Raw genomic sequence first — 24,543 nt, forward strand, 5'->3', positions numbered from 1 at the left:
ACTCAAGGTCAGAGTCAGCAAATCCTCCTCTAAAAATAGACACTAGTTGCAAAGTTGGTTAAGATTCCTTTTGTCGTTCTGCCACACTTCACGGGAACCAGCTACCTAGAGTATCCACCTAAGCTTACAGGTAAGGCTACGCAATATACATTTTTCTGCTGTACTTCTTTTGCTCCTTTTCTTTCTTTTATAACCTAGTTCAGTAAACCAAGGAGAGAACTAAGAACTGGCAAACATTCTAAGGTAACTGATAACTTCACAACTTGTTACAGAGGAAAAGAAAAAAAAAAAAGCTTAAAACTATTGCAGAGTCAAAGAAGTTTTGAAAGTACATTTTATAATTTCTTTAAAACCAAATTGGTCGTGTTACAGAAATGTCTTCATAAAATAGGAAATGAGGTGCCAAAACTGTATTTATCTAAGAGATAATTTCAATTTAAACATTAGGAATAAAACTCCAGTTTCTCGAGCTTTTGTTAACATCTACCCACGAATATTTTGCTTATTCCTCAACAATTGCTCCACCCTCCAGTCAGATCCAACTTTTTCTACTGAAATACAGTTCTCTCAGATGACACTGCATGTTAAGTTTCTCTTATACCTAATGAACTCTCAGCTTAATCTGTTTTAAATTAACCAGTTCAGTCAAAAATAAAGAATGAGGGGGAAAAAAAGTTTTTAAAGAGTCATCAGTGGCTTAGAAATTCATTGAAATAGTTGGTTAGTTTTGAATATTCACAGCAGGAGGGTCTGGGAACTAATTGCACAGAGGCTACGATTCTTCTGGTTTTAAACTGTTTCAAGATGAATGCATCGGATGAAATATTTTGCAGTCTCTGAACACTTCAAGCATAAAGAATGCAGGGGTAAAATAATGGAACTTAAGTAAATTACAGGTTTTGGTGAAGATTAGGACAGAGATAAGGAACACAGAACTGTGTTATTCTTAAGTATACTGCACATAACCCTGGTGATTTTCAGTTTTGCACAAACACCTGGCTTAATTCTTTTGCGGCTCTTTCAGAGAAAGATTTTTTGAAGGACTTGCTCCTCTTCCCTCCTAAGAAGTATCTGCACAGAATTAATTTTTTTAGTCTAGTGTTACAGGGAAAAACCACCCAAGGTAGCCTTGCAGCACTGTACCTCATTGTAGCACCCTGGGGTGCAGCAAGCGCACACAGGAAGGCACACAGCTCCCCACGGCTGCTGCCAGCATTTGGAGCCTGAGCAAAAACCACGTTATGTGGATGGCTTACTGGGGAGCACAGTTTTAAACACATCTATTTAAATCCTACGACAAAGCAAGCTTTTGTTACTGCAGATAACCAGCTCTCAGCTCAACTGATGTACTTTGAGTCATGAGAAGTGTAGAAACCAACGCACTGTTTACCCTCTTTGCAAGTGCAAACACCACGCTCCAGACAGCTGTGCATTGGCTTCTGCAAGGAGAACTTTCCAGTTTATAAAACAGCCCTCTGCTTAGTCATACTCAAAAAGGGTAAGTACTTTTTCACCCTGAAGGGAGGTATGTACCTGGCATGCTGGCTGGAAAAGGAAGAACAGAACATTTCTTAAGAATTCAGGCACTTGCACAACAGATCCTCCCTCGTTGTTTCTGAAGACCCTCAGACATTAGATCTGATTTTTGTATGCCTTCAGCACCAAAAGAATGATTACCTGGATTCAAGTCTCTTGCACATTTTTTTGAAAGGGCAAACCTGGTATTTCCCATCCTTACTTTCTCCTAGGAGTATTCCCCTCTTGTATACATTTATTACAGACACTGTTTCTCCACAAAGGTCTTACCTAAGATAGTTATTGAACTGAAAGAAGTAGATAAAAATAAAAGCATTATTTTTGCAGTTGTCTGAAAGCCAGAAAGGTCTGGACCCCAGAAGATAGATGTCCTCCGATTTCAGTGGTTTTGAATTCTACCTGATAAATAAAACCATTCACCATTCAAATAAGTCAGCTCTTCATACAACTTCAGAAAAGAAAATAGGAATAATTTCTCACTAACAAGCACTTCATGCACAGAACTGATTTCTTAATCATAATTACAGGAGAGTTTTTTCAGCTTCACTGTTCTTTCAAATTTAGCGTTTGTGGCAGCAAATAAATTCAGTCCCCGAACTTGAGGGTCAAACCACTGACTAATTTCAAGAGCATGATGTTTATCTCCTGCTGCACTGGTGTGGGCATGAGGAACTATTGGAAACGTCGTTACTTCTGTAGGCTTCTCATGAAAGGCTCAGAGCTGACATATATAGTCTGCTTCAGTTATTTCCTTTCCCTCCCTTGGCATCTTAAAAAAAAAAAAAAAACAACACAAAACCAACACACTTTAAGATATCACAGCCCTACTCCTTTTTCAGAGCTGTCACGAGGGAAGAGGTATGAAGCAAAATCTGAAAGCATCAAAACAGGAATAATATTAAACACTGCCTCCATATTTACAAATAAGTTATATATTTAGGTATCTGCTGGATGCTGAAGCCCTTCAATCCCCAGCTAAATCAGAAGAATTTGTGATTGCTTAGTATTTTCAGGAAGAATTAGCTTTTAGACAACTCTCTAAGTACAAAACAGCGGCTGGTACACTTGTGCACACCAAATTAAATTTAATAAAGCCAGCATCAAAAGCCCCGCTAGCACAGGTGATTGATGTCGTATGGTCTGGGAGAACTCCCAAGAGCAGGAAACATGGGTGGTAAAGAATTTAAACTATTCTGCTATATAAATATGGACTGAAGCGAGCATTAAGGCAAGGAAGCCCTGTGCCCTATGTCAAGCAGGGCAGAACAGCTAACAGGATTACAGTTGTTCCTTCTGAAGGAAAGAGGGAGGAAAATTGTCTGCTGTCTCCATTTTTCTTCCCACCTTTTATTTGTTTAGCCTCTCTCGCTATATGTTTGTACCAACACCATTGGGCTCTGACCTTATTGGGGATCTGTAGCTTCAGGCTCATAAACACAGCTACAAATCAGCAGCCAGAGTAAGTACTCTTGGGACAGCAGTGATGGAGGAACTCCCCTGGGTCAGGAACAGTGCGGAAAAGAAGGGGAGAGGCTACATAGGTCCTTGCAAAGGACAAAGGCAAATGTAATCCTTTTCTGTGCATGTCTGCTTCCCCTCCTTCCTTTTTTTTTCTTTTCTTTTTTTTTTTTTTTTTAATCTCTACAGCTGACTTGGATCTTAACTCCCAGGCATATATCTTGCCAAATTGTTTGGCATCTTTATACACAGCACTAAGACTTGCACAGCATGTTGAGCCAAAAATATTAAGAAATGTGGTATTTTGTTATGCAGATAATGACTTATAGCTTTCAGTCTCAAAGTACTCAGAAACATCCACCACATCTGGAAAACCAGCATTAGAAACGTACACAGTACCACTGAAGCTCTGGCATTCACCCCTAGACGTGAACCTTGTTTTGCGCCCCCCATCTGTGGGATTAGCAGACTGTTAAGTTCATGACTGATGTTTCTAAAAGCATTACTCCCTACAAATGTTGGGGTGGGAAAGGCACATCCCTCCAGTTGAACAAATTTGAAAATAGGCCACTAGGTTCTGTGACTTCCTATGGCTTTCCTGAAAACTGAGTTAATTTGAGTAGTTCAAGAAACTCATAACAAGGTGCAGAAAGAAAATCTTTCACTGCCATATCACTGCTCCAGCCACTAAGACTGTGTTCACTCTCCAAATTAAACAGCAGATAGACTGGCAGATTTTCCTTTTTTTTTCCCTTGCACTTTCTTTCCTTCTTCCCCGTTTTGTTAAAAATAAATAAAAAAAAGCTAAAGAGCTCTATAAGAAATTCCATTTGGCAGCTGTAGAGTGGATAGTGAACATAAAGAAGAGATTCCTTTGCTGTGCCTAATGCATGCTGCTTATCCAAATTAGCCACACAATTACTTCTATCAATGCAAAAATAGTTTAATGTTTTTTTCTAGTGCACAGCACTTGAAAACGACTTAAAATGCAGCGTAATTTGCCACAGTGTATGTCCTGAAGTGGCTCGCTAATGAAAAGAGGATTAACTCTCCATTATTCTGAATTACCATTTTGTGAAATCACTAACAATATTTTCATTTATATACATATAACCCAAGGGGGAGAAATATTCCAGCCATCCAAGTGATTAACAAATAAAATTCATTAGATAACACGCACTTTGGTCTTATTTATGAAGAGAAAGATTAGGGTATAAAAATGCAGATGACTGCATTTTTATCATCCTTGTTCTGATAATACACTTCAGTCCATGACAGCGTAATTGGTGAGCACTGGCAATTCAGCATTACACACACACACTGGATTGAGAAGCAGAACCTGCAGGATGTCAGGCTCAGAAAACAAAACCTTGTAGGCTTGAAGCCTCGGTCACGATCCTGCTGAGGCTGACCCAGCGCTCGGCTGTGGACCAGCCCTCGCAGGGCGGGCACAGAGAGGGCACGGGAAAGTCTCAGCAGCGCACACAGTCCGACCTCGGCACAGCGCAGCAGAGCAAGAGAGAAGCTGTGGCTTGGGCACCCGGGAAGAATGGGATGAGTCGCAGGTTGCCCTGCCTCACTGGAAGGGAACTCCTGGCCCCAGATGCAGGGCTCTGCTCCTCACTGTGACCCACAGGTGGGCTCAAATCTTCCTACTGAGAACCTCTCTGGGACAGCAGCAGTTCCCACTAACTGACTCTCCTTTCCATCCCTCCTCCATGAAGTAAGAAAGGTTGTCCTGAAGCAGCACGTCCAGGAGCAAGCAAGGTGCAGAGTCCCTTATGCAAAGGGCACAAGGACCATCTCTACTGTACTTATTCAGTGGAACACATTTGCCAGGGAAGTTGTGGGTGCATCATCCCTGGAAGTGTTCAAGGCCAGGCTGGATAAGACTCTGAGCAACCTGGTCTAGCGGGAGGCGTCCCTGCCCATGACAGGGGGGTTAGACCTAGATGATCTCCAAGGTTTCTTCCAACTCAAGTCATTTTATGATTCTACTCCAGAGAGCTTTCACATCCAAGGTTGTGTGTTCCCAGCACAGCGTGGTGCCACGAAGCAGCTGCCAAGCTGGTACACAACAGCTGCGCTGGTACATCATTCAGCCTGCACTAACTAATCCATAAGGGAAAGCATTTTAGCCCAAATGAAGCAGCGCAAGAGGTGGGAGACTGCTACAAGGAGCCTGTGCAGAGGTAACCTTGCAATCTACCTGCCAGCTGACTGCACCAGGTGAATACCTTGCAAGGAATGGTCTCCCCTCCCCAGAGGTGTGCAAAGGTCCTTACCTATGCTTGTGTTAGACAGTCATCCTTTTATAGATAAAGACATCCTTATATCCACAACTGCATTAAGAACAATCACACACAAAGAAAAATTCCAGCATGCTTTTCACTTTTTAATGTAAAAGGGCAAGCCTAGGGAACAGTCTTCCCTTATCTCCATTTGGTCAACACACACACAGTCAATCAGAGACTAGGTTAGACATCTTTGGTTCCTGGAGAGACACAAGTCCTTCAGTTCTTCTTCCCCCAATTCAATGCTTCATGACAATTCCAGAACTCAAGTAGCAAACTAGCCTCTATTTTTCCCTCCTCTTCTCCTCCTAGTTAAACTCTGCTACTTCTTGCTTAGTCTACAGTCAAATCTGAAATACGTATTTTACTAGAGGAATTTCAACTGATGTTTTCTTGTGCTCTAATTCAATTTAAAAATCCCCACAGCAGATAACATTGGCAAGGCATAAAAGAACACAGCTTCCTTGCAAGTTCAGGGAGCATATGGCTTCCCAGGACAGACAGCAACAAGTATTTCTCAGCAGTGGTCTAACTTTCAGTGTGCTAACCAAGCTTCAAATTGAGATGGTGTTACAGTTACCACAAACGATCATTTGCAGAGGTAATTGCCCTGTTTTGAGGTCTGCAATCTACGAGCAGGACTATTGGTGTAACAAATGAATGTGCTGTGGCCACTGAGTGTGATTACTGATTACATTGCTTTCTCTTCTTCCCTTTGTCTCCTTCCCTCTCATTTTATGGGGCCGTGTATAAAAGGACGGTCAGTCCTCAGCATCAAGGCAACAAGCTCTCAGTTAAGGTAACTCCTTACTAGACAAATAGCAGTTCTTACCAAGTTCTAGGTAACAGATTATTCACTCCCAGAGTCAGATTGTTAGATCTGTATTTTTGACAGTCTAACATTATCTACACTGTCGAGTCTGCATGTAGAATTAGCATAATTCTGGCATGCGAAGGAAAAAGGCTCTCCTGAGGAATGACTAATGAGGGCAGAGAGATGGGACTTGGGGCTCCACAGAGGCATGAAAGACCAAGCCCAAGGTAAACTTGCTAGAAGCTGGAATTCTCAGAGCCCTTTACAAATTTCAGCAGAGGACCACTTAGCTAAACATCATCATCATGTTTTAGGAAGCTTGGCTGAAAGACAGATCCTCTTGCCAGTGAAAGCAAGCCAATTTCTGAACAAAGGTGTACACATGCCAAACGAAAACCGACTCCACAATCTTGCCTAGCTTTGGAGTAGGAAAAGGGGAATCATTTGGCTTTTTCAAGTTTTGTGGAGAAACAGAACATGACAGGCACAAAGAGCCCAAACTGAGGAAACAAACCCCATGGGTACACAGGATGTCAGTGAAAAATGGTCATCCTGCTTTCAGGAGAGCTGTGCAACAGCTGCATGAAGGCATTAGCCATATTTTTGTAATTAAAAGGACACAAGCGTCACCAGCAGCCAAAAAAAAACATTTTGGGAGCTACTACAGGATTTGTTGCCTGCAAGAAAGGTGGATTTTTGGCAGGCTCTACTTGGACGCTTCGTAAGATCAAGTCTTCCTGCTGCGAGTGTCCTATGGAACTGCAAGGTTCAACTTCTCCTTTCAAGGGGATGGGAGGCAGGAGCAACCACTGTCCTGAGCCATCAGGGAGTCCAGCAGGAGAAACAAGACAGACCCAACAAGGAGATGGAGCAGACAAGACAGAAGACTGGCAACGTGTTAAGAAAAGGAAACTTGTTTCAGAGGACAAGAGAGGAAGATGATTAAGTGACAACTGACAACAGGGTAAATAGGAGATCAGGCACATGGCCGGCCTCACATTCTAGTTCCTAGAGGTTTGCTGTAATGTAAAGATTAACCACACAAGTGGTTTAACTTCTTGCTGACAACTTGCAGAACAAAACATGCTTTGCCTTCATAAATGTGCAAATCCACAGAAGACCAGAGGAGACATTACATACAACACCCGTGTCCCTCACAGCAATCCCCTCTCTGACACTGTGCCTGGATCTATGACAGAAGTATTTGTCTGGTAGCGTGCAGAGTTCCCAGTGGTGTTAATTTGAACTGAAAAGCTCTCATGGACAACTTTATCACTTGTCACTCCCTTCTTTCTTCTTCTTTACTGAGAACACATGGACGTACTGCATCTTAGCTCTCCCCTTGCAAAATTTTCTTCAAGTAATCAAAAAACTTAAAAAATAATCTGAAAAACCCTTGACCTAAATTGCATGCAACACTGTACACACAGGGATACCAGTTGACTTCTCTGGCAGGTCAGCGCAGTGCCACACCTGAGCTAAGGAGCACAGCATTGCGTTCTTGCAGCCGTACTGCACCTGCAGAGGCTGGTATGCTTGCTGGTGGTGCAAGGGTTTCTGCATCACACCTGTCTCACTGAGCTTTTACCAGAGATCCCCTGCAGCTGAAGTTAAACATGGATGCAAAAAAGTCACCTGCCCAAAAGACAAGAATATTCTTGCAAACCTATAGTTACTTGCCATGTCCTAAGGCAGTATATCTTCACAAAGGCATGAGTGGGAGAGGTGTTGAGACTCATTAGCCTCTAGCCTTTGACTTCACTCGCCAGCTTTGTGGAAACTCCAGGCTGCCCTCTCGAGCTCCTGCCTCTCGAGCTCCTGTTGCTCCAGGGCTAAGTATCCAGCTCCTAAGCAAGGCACAGATTTGGGGCAGCAGGGGAGAAGGGAGACCACCTAACTGGGTTTTAACTGTTGACTCCACTGCTGAGGGAGGCAGACTCTACAGGGGGAAAAACTCAGTCAGGACAGCAGCTGAGGAAATCACAGCAAGCAGGAGAAAATCTGGAGCTTCAAGAAATGAATAAAGCTGACACCAAAGGATTCAATACCAGCAGATAGCTCAAACGCACAGGATGTTAAAGTTGTCAGTTCTGAGCAACACAGCTGACAGTATGGCCAGGCAAAGAGTATTGGTTTTGGCAGCATTAATGATACTCTTATTTTAGCTACAGGATAACATTACTTCATTGCTCCTTTCTGTATGTTCATCAGTGTTGCTTCCTACCCACTTGGCATATATGCATCCAGGGTTTGTTTGGTTTTTTGGTGTATTTTTTTTTTTAAAAAAAGTGAACCTGAAAATAAGGAAGTCATTGAGCCCATTTTGGCTAAAAAAAATATTCTGTCAATCAGTCAGTGATGCTGCAAAAAGGCAAACTCTCGTTCCTGCAAAAAGCCTGTGAGGTTCAGCATGCAGGGTTGCATTAAGATCTTGATACAGTAGAACAGGTACCAGCATTCACCTGAATGGACACATTTAATCTCCCTGTTGAAATTCACATAAAAAATAAGCCTTTAGGAGATTCACAACTAATTAATGATAAAAAAGTATCTTAAATTTCCCTCATTCAGGTCCCCTAGCTGCTCTAGAACCCTTGAGTCATGCTACTGGCCTACAAATTCCTACCAGGGGATTTTCCAGGAAACAAACTGCCAGTTTAGACCAGTGATCACAAACCTTTGGCTTTTGTTCCCATTGCTAGTGGATTCATCCTACAAAATATTCCTCACCTAGTTCAGAGAAGGCAGAAATCCAGGTGCGAGTGTTTCTGCCACGGAGCAGGTACATCCATCTCATACGATGCCCAGCCCAATCACCCAGCCAGTGCTGCTCCCAGCATTCCACAACTGGAATTCTGGCTGCTTTGTGATTCCTCAGGTTCATGTTCTGTTTTGCTTCCATTCCAGTTTCTTCCATCCTGAGCACACGACTCCATGGACAAGATGTCATCAGCAGGTTTGAACACTGGGAAGAAAAATGCATACACAGCAATCAAAGTAGATCCTGATGAGGATTATTGTACCCCAGGTGCATTTGAACTGGAGCGACTTTTCTGGAAAGGATGCCCAAAGTACACTCATGTCAATGAAGTTTGGCCCAACCTCTACATAGGAGATGAGTAAGTGTTCACAGTACCTCTCTTCATAGCAGATGAGTAAGTGTTCATAGCATGTCTTCTACACAGGAGATGACTAAGCTGTACTACCAACAGGGCAAGGTGTTTCTTTCCTCATCCTACATATTTTTTAGTATTTAGTGGTGATGACATGATCTGATGAGCTACTGACAGATGCCAGAGTTCAAGAAAGCAACCAGAGCCTGGCATGGTCCTTACAGATACATGCATACAGCATTGGTTGCTGCTGCTTCAAGAAAGCTCTGGGTAAGTGCGGTGGGGTCTGCTTTTAAAGACTGAGTAACAGGAGCAGTTGTGGCACTAGTGTTAGCTGTGGAGGTTGAAACTAGTCATGATCTATTTTTAAATAGCTCATTTCAAGAAGTAATTTGTCACTTACCATGTCAAGGAGTTGTTCGTCATTTATCTTTGAGTGAAGGTCCTTCTGCAGTTATACTAACAGAAGAGCATGCCCCAGATGTGTTGGACCACAACTTTGGTTGGACACCAAGCTGGGTGGAAGTGTCCATCTGCTTGAAGGTAGGGAGGCTCTACAAAGAGTTCTAGACAGGCTGGATCGCTGGGCCAAGGCCGATTCCATGAGTTTCAATAAGGCCAAATGTCGGGTCCTGCACTTTGGCCACAACAACCCCCAGCAGCGCTACAGGCTTGGGGAGGAGTGGCTGGAGAGCTGCCAGGCAGAGAGGGACCTGGGGATGTTGATGGACAGCCGGCTGAGCATGAGCCAGCAGTGTGCCCAGGTGGCCAAGGCGGCCAACGGCATCCTGGCCTGGATCAGGAATAATGTGGCCAGCAGGAGCAGGGAGGTGATCATTCCCATCTGCTCAGCTTTGGTGAGGCCTCACCTCGAGTACTGTGTCCAGTTTTGGGCCCCTCACTACACAAGGGACATTGAGGTGCTGGAGAGGGTACAGAGGAGGGCTACCAAGCTGATAAAGGATTTGGAGCACATTTCCCATGAGGAGCAGTTGAGGGATCTGGGGCTGTTCAGCCTGGAGGAGAGGAGACTGAGGAGAGACCTACCACTACTTGAAATGAGGTTGTAGCAAGGCGGGGGTTGGTCTGTTCTCCCTAGTGGCAAGTGACAGGACAAGGGGAAACGGCCTTAAGTTGCACCAGAGGAGGTTCAGGATTAGTGTTGTTGGTAGGGCTAGGACAAAGGTTGGACTCAATGATCGTGAAGGTCTCTTCCAACCGAAACTGTTCTATGATTCTAAGCCTAAAACATAATTCCTAAAAAGTGACTGAATAGACAGCTCAACCCAGTGATATTTCTGAATTTCCAAGCCTTGCTTGTGTACATGGAACACTCTGCATTTCCAAATCACTCAAGAGATTAAAACAAACAGAACCCTGCAGAAGGCAAAGCTGCAGAGATGTGTCTCACTGATCAGACCAAGTGTGATTTGGAAGGAAACCAAACCCACAAAACAGACTTTAGCTCTGGTGAGCACAGGGCTAAAGTAGAAACAGCCTACTCCAACAAGCAGGGACGACTACAGCAGGAAGACATGCCATCAGAAAAAACCCCAACCCAAACCCTGGGCAGAGCAAGAGAGCTTTTCTTACCCCTTAGGCATTACTGGTCCACTTCCCATTTTCCTCTACACCCTGCGCTAACATGACATTTATTTTACATCATCACTGTAAGGCACAAGCAGGAGTCCCACTGGCTCCAGAGTCCTCAATAATTTTTTTAAAAGGTCCTAAAAATTCATCCATTGCCAGCTTATAAAACAGGAAAGACATACAGCCTTGGAAGTTACAAGACTCCTAACATCATTGATCAATCACTTCTGAGGCGCCAGAGGCAACAGAAAGACACACAAGAGTTCTGGGCTATAACCAGGCTGGGACTCCTACTTTGGAAGACAGGAAAAAAAAAAAAAATTAAACCATGGGAAGAGCCTGGCCAAATGATGCAGGAACAACAGAACAGGAAGTTGCGTTGTCCTCCATGCAGGGTAGGATGCATATCTTATTAGATACTTCTAACTCAAGATTCAGTGTAAAGAACAGCCTCTTCTGGCATTTATTTCTACTTTCTTGTTCACAATCATTGGGAGAATTATTCTGAATAAAGTCACTAGAAGAATTTCCCGTGTATCTCTGTGATCAAGCTACGCTTCTGCCTTCTGAGCAAAGGGATATAATAAGACAACAGGGCTTTGGACAGTCAGTCTCTAAGCAAAGGGCACCAGCCACTGGCTCATTCCTGTAGCAGTGGCTTGTTACATCTTATAATTTAACAAATGCTAGGAGGTGCAACTCTGAATACAACACACAACTGCACTTAGTACAAACTTAACCAGAGGAACAGAAAAACAAAACTTCCTGAGAAGTACTTAGAGCAACACTCACTTATGCTGGGCAGTGTATTTCTGCAGCAAACTGATCTTAAGTCAGGAGGAAAAGCAACGGTGCTTCAAAGGGAAACAAGTCCCCCACAGGGACTGGTACAGGAGAATGAGAAAGCCAAGGGAAAAGGAAAAAGTGAAGAGCAAGTTGGGGTGAACAGAAGTAAAACTTCACCAGAAAACAGGGCTCCCTCAATGACTGTTACTAGATGGATAAGGGCAAACTTGACACCCAATAGCAGAAAATCCAAGATGAGAACTGGTCTGCAGGCAAGATGCAGCTTTCATTACCAGAACCAAAACTTGATTTGAAGCAAAGTTGAGGAACCCCTGTATCTTTCCTCAGCCAGCTCCACATCTTACTTCTGACCAACAGCTTCCCTCTTCAGTGTGCCAGGGTGTTTTGTATTGCTTTAAGATCTTGCTGTAGCACTGGTCGCCAAAAAGCTACCATGGAGACATGAACAGATGTTGCATGTATTTGCATCCTTAGCCATGCTAAATTAAGGCTGATCTTGAAAGAATTTAGTAGAGCTCATCAACAAAATCAAGTGAACACACACATGCAGAGTTTATCTTCAGAGCCTTCACATCTGTGATTCATTCCTGCCTCCTGCACTTACAAGGTTAACAGGACTTGTGACTGCTTATGGAAATGCTAATTAATTACCCTGACTACGTAACCACATCTTCCTTCTAATGCAATACAGGCTATCAAGGAGCCCTGTGAGGCCACTCAATCCTTTTGTTACAAGGCTTCACTGCAGATGTTGCCCAGAGGCAACAAAATCTCCATGAGCCTGTCAGGCCCAGAATAATCAAAGCCTCGAAATACAACATGCTGTGTTCAGCTCCAATTGAAATTTTCCTCCAGCAAATTCCAAGGACTTTTAAAGACCAGACACTGGAACTTGTAGGAGACAGCCCAGTGACAGGAATAAAACATGCTTTGCCAAGATCTTGATTCATCTGCTACCAGGATTAGTGCTTGCATGTAGCCTCTTCACATCCAGACATCTTCTAAAGGGACAGAAAGCAGCTTTGTCTTGCCCCTCTCTTTCAGTGGTCACCAGGTTACTCGCATGGGCAGTTTTACTGGCTGAGCCCAAGCCTGCTTGCTTCGCTGCAGTCACCTGAGAAACCTCTGCCAGTTACACAGCTTGTAACTTCTTTCAGCTCTTCAGTGATTGCCTTTTTACCTGAGATTATATTCACGGTTCCACATTTCTGAACTTCAAAGAATATTTTAGCTGAAGACAGAGGCCTCCCAAGATCTTAGTTTCCTTTTAACCATCCTGCAGCTCTTATTAGGATTTCAGGCCTGATCACAATTTCAGGTCTTTCTGTGTTCCCAAGCTACTCTCAGAGCAAATGAAGTCTTCAGGAGTCTAATTCCTTACAGGTGAAACATGAAAAATCATTTTCTGTATACGCAGCTGAACTGAGCTTGCACTTCAAGAAAGCTATGGTCTGTGCTTGCCCTTGTAGAGCCCCAGGGCTTATGGTCTTGAGAACTAACACAGGTGAGATTGAACAAGACACAAGTAACTCAAACCCACAGATTCGTGTGTGTGATAATTAAAACACATAACTGAACTTTAAATATATGCTTAAAACTCATTCTCTCCTCTTCTCTTTCTCCAAAAAAACCAATACAGTAGGGCTTTTTCCAAGTGACTAAGTAGAAAGAGAACTTACACTGATCTAGAAGAAAACAGATGGGACTCACTGAGGGTAGCAAATAGCATTATCAACTCCTAGGGTCTACACCAGTATTAATCATACAAAGTCAGGAGTGTAGGCAGATCTAGATTATAACAACACTCTTGAGGACACAGTTTCAACTGTGTTAGTATGAGGATCTGTCAACTGCAACAGCAGTTTAACAGTCCAGAAAAATCAGATCTGTAATACTAAACCATAAACCTCTTAAAGGAGCAATACTTGCACACACAGCATCATCTCCGTCTGCGTGTGATTTCTAAGAGCTGGTGAGTGATTGAAGTCAAGGCTAGGAACTGACTGACTGATATCACATGTGTTTGATGCCTTTGCTGTAGAGAAAGCAAAGAGGCATTTTCCACATCTAGGTTGTATCACTTGAAAAAACAGCATCCACTGTTTTGGGCTAGAGCAGAATGGACTACTAAATCTTTTTCTACCACATATTATAAAGATTCTGTTCAGTATTTTCAGTGGTAACTAAAAATTCTTTTAATTCACACTGAACAGGAGGTATCCACAGATATGGAGCAACACCTCAGAAGGAAAAGGGGATACAATGCTACACTATCGCTAGATTCCCTCAGTGCTGGAGTTACCAAAGGAAATTGGGTCAGCATTATCGGAAATTCTCAACATCTCTCCTCAGGAGGGAGAACTGCCAGATTTTCTTAAGAAAGTGTCAGTATTGCCTATATTCAGGAAGCTTCTTCCTGACACTGACCATCTGGTAAATTATCATCCTGCATCGAGCTTTCCTTCAGTGTTTTAGAAAATGGAAAAGTTTGAGAGAGATGATTCTTCTTGTAGCAACATGTTGCCTTAGACCTCCTTGTGTTTTGTCAATCTGGGTCATGTCAGTCTGTGGCTTTAACAGTCTATACTGAAACATGTTTGTTTCACTCAACCTTCACATCAAGCTTAAGAGTTGTGCATCTACTTAGACCTTACAAGCATACGAGTAGTCTGCTTGACCAGCACCAGCTACAAGGTGCTGACTTAGCTGTGGAGGGAGCTGCTCTGCCCACACTCTCACGTGCCATTTTGGAGGACTACTTCCCTGCTTTAGATACCCTTGTGTTCTCCTCATGATCTGCCCTCTCTTTCCTTTGTTGGCTGTTTTTAATATAGTTGATGTGGAGGTGCAGGCTGCAGTGTCTGCAAGTTGTTTTTCCCCTCTCTTCTAACTCCACTGGTTTGGGCACCTTCCCGATAAGAGCACCTGGGACTAAAGCCTGTTATGACAGCATGAGGAGAGAGAGAGAAGGGACTTGGTACACTGGAGACGGGAACTTGAAAGGAATTATTTTCTTTCACATTGTAACTACTTATATTGTTTCTTCCAGAAGACAGCAAAGTTTGCTGAGCAGTTGCTTTTAATCCTATGAATTTTAGCTTTAAAACTGACAGTAGGCACAGCTGAAGTTTTGGACAAGCCCTTTACATGCCACCCTGCAGCCCAAGAGATGCAAATAGTCTTCTGGGAATCATCTGGAAACGGATGATATTTTTGTGGGGATCACTTCTCACACTTGGCAATAGTCTGTTATTATCAATATACAGAAAGTGATTTAATCTCAATTTTTCACCTTTTACATGGCATTCTCATAACAAAGCACTCCCCATTGCCTCAGAACTTTAAAAACATGTTTATGAGTTCATCTGTCCGACCGTAAATGCAGGGCCTGATTCAGCAAAGCACTGAGCTTTTGCTTAACACGTTTTGCTTCAGAGGGAAAGACTTCTGGGTATGCTTAACTTTTAGCATATGTTTACGTGCTCTGAATTGAAGAGCTGATGAGCTTTTACATGGGAGCAATCTGCTCAGTTCGTCTCTTACTAAACTGAATTATACTGAAATTTTCGCTGTTATCTGCCGGTGCCACACCTCACCTCCTCTGCACAGGAATGTTCAAGGCAGACACTGGAGACCACAGTTGCACCATGTAAAAGGAAATCAAGTGCTAATAGCACAGATGGTGGAGATACACAAAATGAAAACAATTGCAAGAGTTGTCAAATGCTTACAGCTTCACCTACGCTGGCATTTGTAGCTAACTCTTCTTTACGATGACTACTTAAAATTCAGCCATAATCACAAACCCCCGAAATACTGATTGCAGTTTATTAGGAAACAGCACTTGAAGATGGAAAAAGAGGAATATTGTTAGCCTGACTATTAAACTCTGGTAGTGAGCCAATTGCAAGGGAAAAAAATCTGTGCCATTTCTAGCTGAAAGTGAATTAGAAATGGAGTTATAAATCCTCCAATAAGGTATATGATTCATATACCCCTGAATAATCCTAGTCACCTCAACCATCAGATATTTGCAGATATTTATGCTTGATTTATTCCCTCCTTTCATCTGAAATGCTGACACCTCAGGCATAGTAAGAACTGCAAGGAAGACCAAAAGCGTTCCAACCTACTTGGGATATAACCAAGAGAATCACGCACGATGAAACACAAAAAAAATTAGGCTCTGATTAAAGTAAACAGATAATGAGGGATCCTTCCACAACGGCATCTATATTGCAGATTCAGCTGAGGCTGGAAAATGATCCAATCCTTCACAGAAAGTCACAGTTCACAGACATCTAATGCCAGTCCAAACAAACACATCAAGGGTCACAGCAATATTTCCATTTACAGACATGTGGGTCCCCCTACACAGGGGCTTAACAGCCTCTTTCTTGCTCTCTGTTAACTGGCAATAAACATGCTGCAGATGCAGCATGACCTCAAGTTTAACTGCCTACATTATGGCAGTGTCAGAGTCTCAGCACAGGCTGTCTCTGCCCAATGGTATTTATGATCAATGGTCTAGATAGAGAGACAGTTGATGAGTGTGGAAAAGCAGACAAAACCAGGTCAGTATGACAAGTGGTGGTCCAGCTGGTTTGAATGCCTAGATTTTGGGGAAAGGTTTTACAAGAAAAAAATAAGAACATTTTTCAAGAAGAGTAGAGATATAGTGTACGAAAACATCATTATCAAGCACAAGACTGGGAGGATGGAGAGAACAGAGAAAGAGAGTAAGTGCTTCCCAATCTCTGTATCAAGTTTGAAACCTTTTACTCTTGGAAAAAGATTAAGTGTCACTTAAGCCTTCCTCAAAGATGCAGATTCTAAAGCCCAAGGCAGGTGCAGTCCTGTGAACACTATTCTGTATTGCAAAATAACTATTTCCTCAGATCTCTACAGAACATTACTTATTAGAAAACTTGGGAAAAGCTTTCCATAGATAACAGCGCCCAGGGTATCTGCTGGTACCTAACCTCCTCTCTCCACATTACACGCAATAGGACCTGATCTGATCCACCTCTACTTAGGGCAAATGTTTATGTCTTGGTTCAGCTAACAGGCTCTACAACACCTACACACAGCAGTTTCGAGTATCTATTTCAGTGAAAAAGTGGAGGTCTTAACAGATTGAATGCTCAATACTAACCATTCACTTTTCAGAAGTTTTCTATATTAGCAGCGTTGGTAGAAAGAAGCAATGCATTTTAAAATCGGCACTGAGGAAAACGCAGTATAAATTCTTCAGTGCCAAAAAACAGTGTAGTAGGTAACGCCCCAAAATTTCCTTGGTACACACGTAATTTACTTCAAAAAAAGACATTTCTCAAAAAATCTTACTTACATCTGAGTGTTTACAACAGGCTTTTTGTAACAGCACTGAAGGCTGCTGCTTCTGATTCCATTTCCAGCCCAAACCATAAGAAAGAGGGAGTTAACAGAGTAACAATGCACATATTCCCAAACTCAACAGACAAAGGGCAAAACAATGGTTAATGATAAATGTGATGCAAAATGAATACCTAACCGTCTTGCCTTTAACTGATTAAATAAATAATAATGAAAAAGGAGGATTAATTCCATTCTGGGCCCCTAATTCACCGTATGCAGCTACAAGCAAGACCCTGAGGTGGAGGGGTGCAGGGGGAAGTTCCCAGGAGCTCGGCCAGACGGAGTCGATTGCTCATACAGTAAGTGAAAGACAGTATTCCTTCTTTCCAAATACCTCTTGAAACACCAGGGCCACTGAACACTAACAAATGAGATCCTATGACAAAGAACAAGACTGTAAGTGTGACCATCAGAAACAAATGCATTAGTTACACCTACTGTGTCAAAAGCCAGTCTCCTGAGAAACTAATCGAGGAAACAGGAAAACTGGATTTCAGATGAATTCAAGCAGCAAATGTTAGCGATTGCCACGCGACTTACTGTTTGACATCATCCTTGCCTGAAACAACTTCGTTATTTAATTCAAGTGCTATTTATCAGCCTGAGTAGTGCTTGCAGAAGCCACAGCTTGGTAGTATCTACAGTCCATCAAAAACTTTGTTTTTCCACTGACCCTAACTACACGGCAGTCCTACTTACTATTCAGCCTGTCTGTCTCCATTTGCAGGGGTTCTAGCTGAGCACAGATCTCTGACCCGAAACCATCAGCCTTTCATGGTTTGTTGGATACATGCTTTGGGGCAAGTCTGGTGAATGGAAAACATACTTTCTCTATCCCAGCATCAGGGAGACAAAAGAAAAGAAGAATTGATCTGAGAGCAAAATCTGTAGCTCACCTCAAGCACATCAAAGCCAAGAGAAGTAGTTATCCACTGCACCTTCACTCTTCAGCCAGAATACCTGTTCTGTTTTAAAGTACTGCCTATTCTCACAGTCGCAAACTAAGGTGCCTTTGGTGGTGAACTATATGGACCGTATGCAGCTGAAGCAAATTCTAAGGCATAAATCTCCTAAAAGGAGGCATAAAAGAAAAGACTTTCTAGGCCAATCACTGCAAAAAGAATAGAAAGGGAAGGAGTGAGCACTATTTAACATGAGGTGAAGGTGGCAAGTTACAGCAATAGCAGCAAGATGCTGCCGCTTTTCTGTCCCCCAGTCCAAACTTAGGCACGGATCCCAACACTAACTGGAGCTTTTATTTACTTTTAAAATTACTGCATAGGGAACTTAAGACATTATTTCACAGCAAAAATGCAAGTAACAACAAGCTGATAATGATATTCCTGTCGAGAACAGAACTTCTGCAGAGAAGGACATCTACTCAGAACAGCCAATTATAATGAGTTTAATTTAAATAAAAGCAAGCACAGGTAAGACCTTCACTCCCCATATCACAGTTTAATGCTCTAATCACTGCTCAAAAGAGAATTTTGACTGGGAAGGTCGAGTCAACCTCAAGCTATTCTGAACTGTCACCCCTAGAATTATGAAACACAACAGCAGGTAGCCCACCCTGATGTCTCATGTTACAGCAGCTGCATTTACACATTGAAATGTTCAGGGAAAGTTCATCACGAGAGGTTAAAGAAAGCTGTTTTATATCATGCACTAATTCATTTACAGCAGCAGTAGCTAGGAGAAGACATATAAAGAGAATAAAGACTATTGATTTTGGTTTGTTTGTTTGTTTTTTCAAAAAGTTCTGTAATCTTCCCAGGCACTAACGAAACTTGACAGCTTTTCCAGAACAAAACTTTCCAAAACTAAAAGCTTTCTATAATGGAACAAAAAAGTTTTTACGTACCTATCCACAAACTCAGTACTTCTTGAGGAATGTCAGGTTGCTGGCAAGCACTTAGAGTCGGTATTAGGCACACAAAAAACTAGAATTTCCTCTCCTATCTGATTTCCTTTGTCCACGGGAAGAGAAAAGAAAAAAATAGTATAGTGGGCTAAATATACGACTTTCAGCTTTCACTTAAGACTAATAGCTAGTTTCTGTATCTAGTTGTTTCTGCTTTAGACCTCTGGTTTAATCAGCAGTTGTGATCATAGATGGATGATTTTTTTTAATTATTATTTTTTAAAATAGAAATGGAGAAAAAAATCAATAACTTCTTTCAGGGATGAGGAGGTTCTTTTGGAATCCCAGATGATCTTACTACTCACATATGACTGACTCTATTACTTCTGCAGCAGCAATTGATGGGACAGAAGGGGAAAGCAGCATTCATGGGTCTTATTTCAAGTTCAGCCACTGATTTTCTTTTATGACCTTAAGTATTCATTCTATTTCTTTCTGTATCTCCAGTTTCCTCTTATACAAGATGGAGCGAAGCCAGTATTGCCTACATTATAATGGCACCAGAAGAAATAAACTCATTTTTAAGGTGATCTAAGAACCCAGGAGAGATAGTTATGAACTCCAGATGGATCATTCACTCTGAATGACAGTATCTTAAGATCTTTAGACTAGTAAATGATGCATTTTTTGAAGTATCATCAGTTTCACTAACATTTACAACATACCAAATCAGAGATGATTTTTTTTGCTTGCTTGCTGGATAAAAAGCTTCTTCAATTATGACAGCTCTTGTTTTCACAGGAAAACCGCATTAGATCGCTACAGCCTTGAGAAGGCAGGCTTCACCCACATCCTCAACGCTGCCCATGGTCAGCGGAACGTGGATACAGGACCAGAATATTATCACGACATGAGTGTTGAGTACCATGGAGTGGAAGCAGATGATCTCCCCACCTTCGAGCTCAGCCAGTTCTTTTATTCAGCTTCTAAATTCATTGATAATGCGCTTCAGGACAAAAGAAGTAAGGAGGGCACTGAAAATGGTTAAACCCAGTATTTACTCTATCTGACTATAAACACAGTTTCACAGCGTTCAACCTTGTGGGAATGAAACAAGTCCAATACACTTTAATAGAGAATATAAAACTACTAGCAGGGAACTAGTTCATGAGAAGGTAGTGGTGTAACTAGGACTGTTCTCACTGCAGAGTTAGTACCAGCCCAAGAGCTTCTTATCAAACACTCTGACAAAAGGCCACATCACAGCTTGCATCTCCCGTCTGACAGTTTTTGGGGTATTATTTGTGTTGTTTTTACTCCTTCGTAAATACAGTCAGACATTGCATAGGTTTCATGAATGAGCTGTCCTTCCTCAAATTAGTCCTTACTAAGAAAGGCTGAATGAATATTGGTTGCATAGTTGTGGGAGTGCAACATGAGTGCTCTGCAGATGCCAAGTGCTCACTCCAGAGCTTCACGTTCTGCAGCACTAGATTCTCTCTACAAATACAAAAACCACCTTCCTACCTGGCCATCAGATTACCCAAAGCTTTAACAGATTTCTCTCTCTGCCATCTTCCAAGCAGCAGGGGACCAAAACCACTCTGACAGTAGCGAACTAGAAACATTTCATTAAAACCTTTTTCATTTCTCAGCTTGATTATTACAATTCATTTGCTGACCTCCAGCAGTGTTATTCACACTGGTGTGAAATGCTACAGTCTAGTCTTCAAATTGGCTTTCAATATTACTCCTACTCCTACCCTCTATGTGCTTCTTTTATTTAAAAAAAATTGCAGAAATATTCTCTACAATATAGTTTATCAGAAACCAGCTGAGAAACTTAAAACTTTCCTGAGAGAGAGTCACGTATCAAGTTTCCAGCCTCCTGTCAGCTTCTGTTCTTGTCTGTTTAGCTCAGCTGTAGCCAGTTACTACCTGGCTTATCCCCAATAGCCATCCAGGTCTTTACAATTTTACCCTTTCAGCAAGTACAGTCTACAGCAACAGTCCCTTCTCTTGTTCAGGAGAAAGCCTTGAAAGCAGTTCAGGTTTAAAAATCAAAGTCCTAATAGCAGGAGAAACTGCTTTAGGAGCTTACTTGCTTGTAAAGACAGGTACCTGGCATTTCAAAAAAGTATGTCAGAAGCACTGCCTTTGGGAAGGAGTGGATAACTAACATGTACCTGTGTCTAGCCATGGCTAGAGGCCAGAGGTCAGTATCAGACTGGAGTAGCTGAAAAAAAGAAATGCAGACTTCCTTGCTCCCACCACTCCCCTGTTCCTGCAAGACCTTTGTCTGCTGCACTAAGGTAAAGAAACAAGCACAAGGAAAGCAACAAGGGCTAGAAATAAAGCCTTGCATCCCAATAAACATTGGGGCAGGGAAGGATGGGATGGGGCAGGAGGTATTAACCTTTTTGTTTCAAAATGACATCAAAGTCCAGGAAGTTCTGAGGCAGTATCAAGTACCAGTTCAGCACTGAAACACAAGACCAAATCAAAGAGTCGCTGGATGGACTTCTGCGAAACAAAAAAAAAAATAAAAAATCTGCACTTCAGCAGATACTGCCAACTGCAATCATTTCTGTAGGTGTTCACTGCCTGCCATGTTCACACGTTTTTCAAACAAGATCGCTAGGATCTTTTTTTGATGGAGGCCAATAAAGAACACTCATGAAGGAAAAGAGCAAGCTTTTAAGCTCACAATGAGGGAGAAGTATGTTAAATGTTCATCTCCTATCCCAGCCAAAGATAAGCGTAGACACACAGATGCATAGACATTGAGGCTGAATACCTGACAAGAGCTTTGCCATGTACATTTACAGAACAAACGGGATGACTCCTAAGCTAACCGATGAGAGCAGATTGTTGTCTCTTACACTTACAGGACTAAAGGCAATTAACTAGTGCTCTCCTCCAACAACAAGAATGCATTATTTGTGAATGCACATGTAGTGTAGAAAGGTGCTCTGTATTTCATGTGCATAATTAAAGGACTATTTGCATACATCTCCCTGACTGACAGCATCTAAACTCCTAAAAAGGATTTTACATTCAGTAACCAAGCACCTATCTCCAGTGGTAATAACATGGGACTTCAGTATACGATGCTAAATGCTGATCAGTAACACAATTCCACTCATTTGCTACTTTGCATTAGAACCGAGCAAATTCAAAGAAAGAGAGAAGAGGGGGGAAAAAAAAGTTTTGACTTTTGTGATCAGAATGTATTAATGAATTTATTTTGCCTTTATCACATTTTTTGGGGTGTGACTTTCAGCGAGTCAAGAGATTAAATTAATTGAATAAATGTCTTCATACAATGCTTTTTGCTGGAAAGATGCTCAATAGTCAACGTTGTTGAAACATGTCATGCAAATTGAGAGGCTTCTCTCTTTCTGCAACAGGCCAGAAAGCTTGGCAATTTGGGTGCCATCAAAACAGTCCTAATGCAGTAATTCTGACTTAACCTTCAAGGTCTGAAGATAACATGGGAAAAAATACAGTAAAGACAGAGATAAAAAAGCAATGTGAGAAGAAACATGTGAGACAGACACAAAGACCCAAGACATTTGACCTGACACCTCAGTGTTCATCACTCCACCTGGCTCTGGAAGGAAGTGCTGCATCTAGACAGATTTTCAAGAAACACAAGCCCAAGTCAAGTGATTAAAATAGTTCAGGGACTTGTCACCACTCAGCACATCTCTGGCTCTGTGCACTGATACTTTATACTCAGCCACACCTTGAAGGATATAATTGGCCAGAAACAAAGACTGAAAGAGTGAACTCCCTCTTGGGGAAAGAGGGTTCAGATCGGCCCTTATGACTAAACTGAAGAGAATACAGAATAGTTCAGAAGGGACATGGCTCTGCAGAATATACAGCATTTTGCTGCAACAGGCAGTCAGATCTTTAATATCCACACAGAGGAAAGGATAGAGTTCATTTTCCTACAACCAGGGGGCATTTCAGAAAATTGTACAGCCATTTTTTGCTTTTGTTAACACTGTACATTTTCTCCTAGATCCCCTGCATTTGCCACTGACAGAAAGCAAAGCCTTCCTTGTCCTATCATGTATTTTATCACCTCAACAGCAACCCATTTATAAGGTGGGAAGCTCTATAAAGAGAAGCATGAAGTGCTGAACAAATGAGAGTTTTCATCCGTTTCAAATATTTGCAGTAATAATAGAAGGGATTATCATTTTCCAGGAGAGGAAGAGGCACTTATAGTTATCAGAGAGACTGGAATTTTGCCAAGATGCCTCTAAGACTATCTGCTGGGATTAGGATGCAGGCTGTAACCATTAATCCTCTGGTGTTGGCAGTTCTTGATGCAGCCATTACATAGCAATGCTGCTTGTGCCAAGACATCCTCTCGTGCCTGGAAGCAAAGGAGTTAATCGGCAGGAGTCATGGCTTTGCACCCAACACTTCTCACTAGGCATAGCTGACAGAGATAAACTATTATTGGCCCTGATAGGATTTTTTTTTTCCTGTGGCAATTCGGCTTAGCAGGCTGTTAGAGAGAACGCTCCAAATCTACTTCGTTCAGCAGTTCAACCCTTTGTGAGATCCCCTTGAGGGCTTTGAATCAATTTTGGAAATCTTTTGAAGTGTTTCAAAACCTGTCAATCAGACCTGAACCCACTTACTGTTCTCTACCTCCCCCAGACACAGCAAATGGGGAAGGTTCCACTTTGACTTACATCCTTGCTAGTAGCTGAAGCCAGGGACTTTTCCATCCCTAGAAGTCCAAAGTTAAACCAGACGAAGTCACAAAGCTAAATCTTGAAGCACATTTATTCAGAAAGAAAAGCTACTAGCAGAAACTCTGCACTCACAGGCCACTACTGCGAAGAGATGATGATGAAACACTCTGAGAGGTGCTGGTAAAATGTTCCTTTCACTCATGATGACAAGGTAAGGGTGACTAGCCAAAGACTTCTAAAGAAGCTCTTCTACAGTTTAAGAGGTAGTTTCTTTCTACCTCGCTGCTGTATCTCTATTAATTAGGCCTGTGGCCCTTATCCTCTGCCCTCAAAAATACCACTGAGCCTTCACAGAAAAGCTTTGTTAGGTGTATCTTACAAACAAAGTATCTGAGCACAAAGTGATGGAATTGAGATCTTGAAGGACATTATTATCAGAACAAAACCAAACAAGATAATAAAATTCGGTTATCTTTTGTGTCTAGCTGGTAGAACTGAGAAAGGCACCTCCATGCACCCCATTTATCCTCATGAAGGATGGTCTGAGAGCTTACCAAACCCTCCCACACCCTCGCGCTTTGGTCATTATGTTCAAACACAGGATCACACACACACTGCCTGTGAGGCACGCAAGATCAGGCTGCCGTAGGACTTGCCATATTACCGAACACAAGGCTGCAGGCCCCAGGCCCTTGTCTGCAACCTTAGTTCCCAAATAAATTCAAAGATATCTTGTTTAGGGTTAAACGGGTAATCTCCAGTTTAGGTGGTGTTCAGTTATACGCTAAGATTTACAGCCTCAGTTTCCCCACCAGTTTAATGGTGGGCTTAACAAAAACGCTGGTAACGGCAGCAAAATCACCAAATGGAGCAGAGGTTCTACAGAAATCTTCACTGTCAAAAAAAAAAAAAAAAAAAAAAAAAAAAAAAAAACCCCGGGGGTTCCCGG

The 24,543-nt window shown here is 42.2% G+C and overlaps 1 protein-coding gene across 1 annotated transcript in view; it reads left to right on the plus strand.

Annotated features, from left to right (window-relative positions):
* DUPD1 (dual specificity phosphatase and pro isomerase domain containing 1) overlaps positions 1–24,543 on the plus strand; it is a 24,971-nt gene continuing 428 nt past the window's right edge. The window contains exons 1-3 of the mRNA XM_009878262.1: positions 1–130; positions 9,010–9,221; positions 19,678–19,898. Coding sequence (XP_009876564.1) covers positions 9,037–9,221; positions 19,678–19,898 — 406 coding nt within the window. The 5' untranslated portion in view covers positions 1–130; positions 9,010–9,036. The remainder of the gene's footprint in view (positions 131–9,009; positions 9,222–19,677; positions 19,899–24,543) is intronic.

Source organism: Apaloderma vittatum, unplaced genomic scaffold (genome assembly GCF_000703405.1).
Source record: "Apaloderma vittatum isolate BGI_N311 unplaced genomic scaffold, ASM70340v1 scaffold33841, whole genome shotgun sequence".
NCBI lineage: Eukaryota > Metazoa > Chordata > Aves > Trogoniformes > Trogonidae > Apaloderma > Apaloderma vittatum.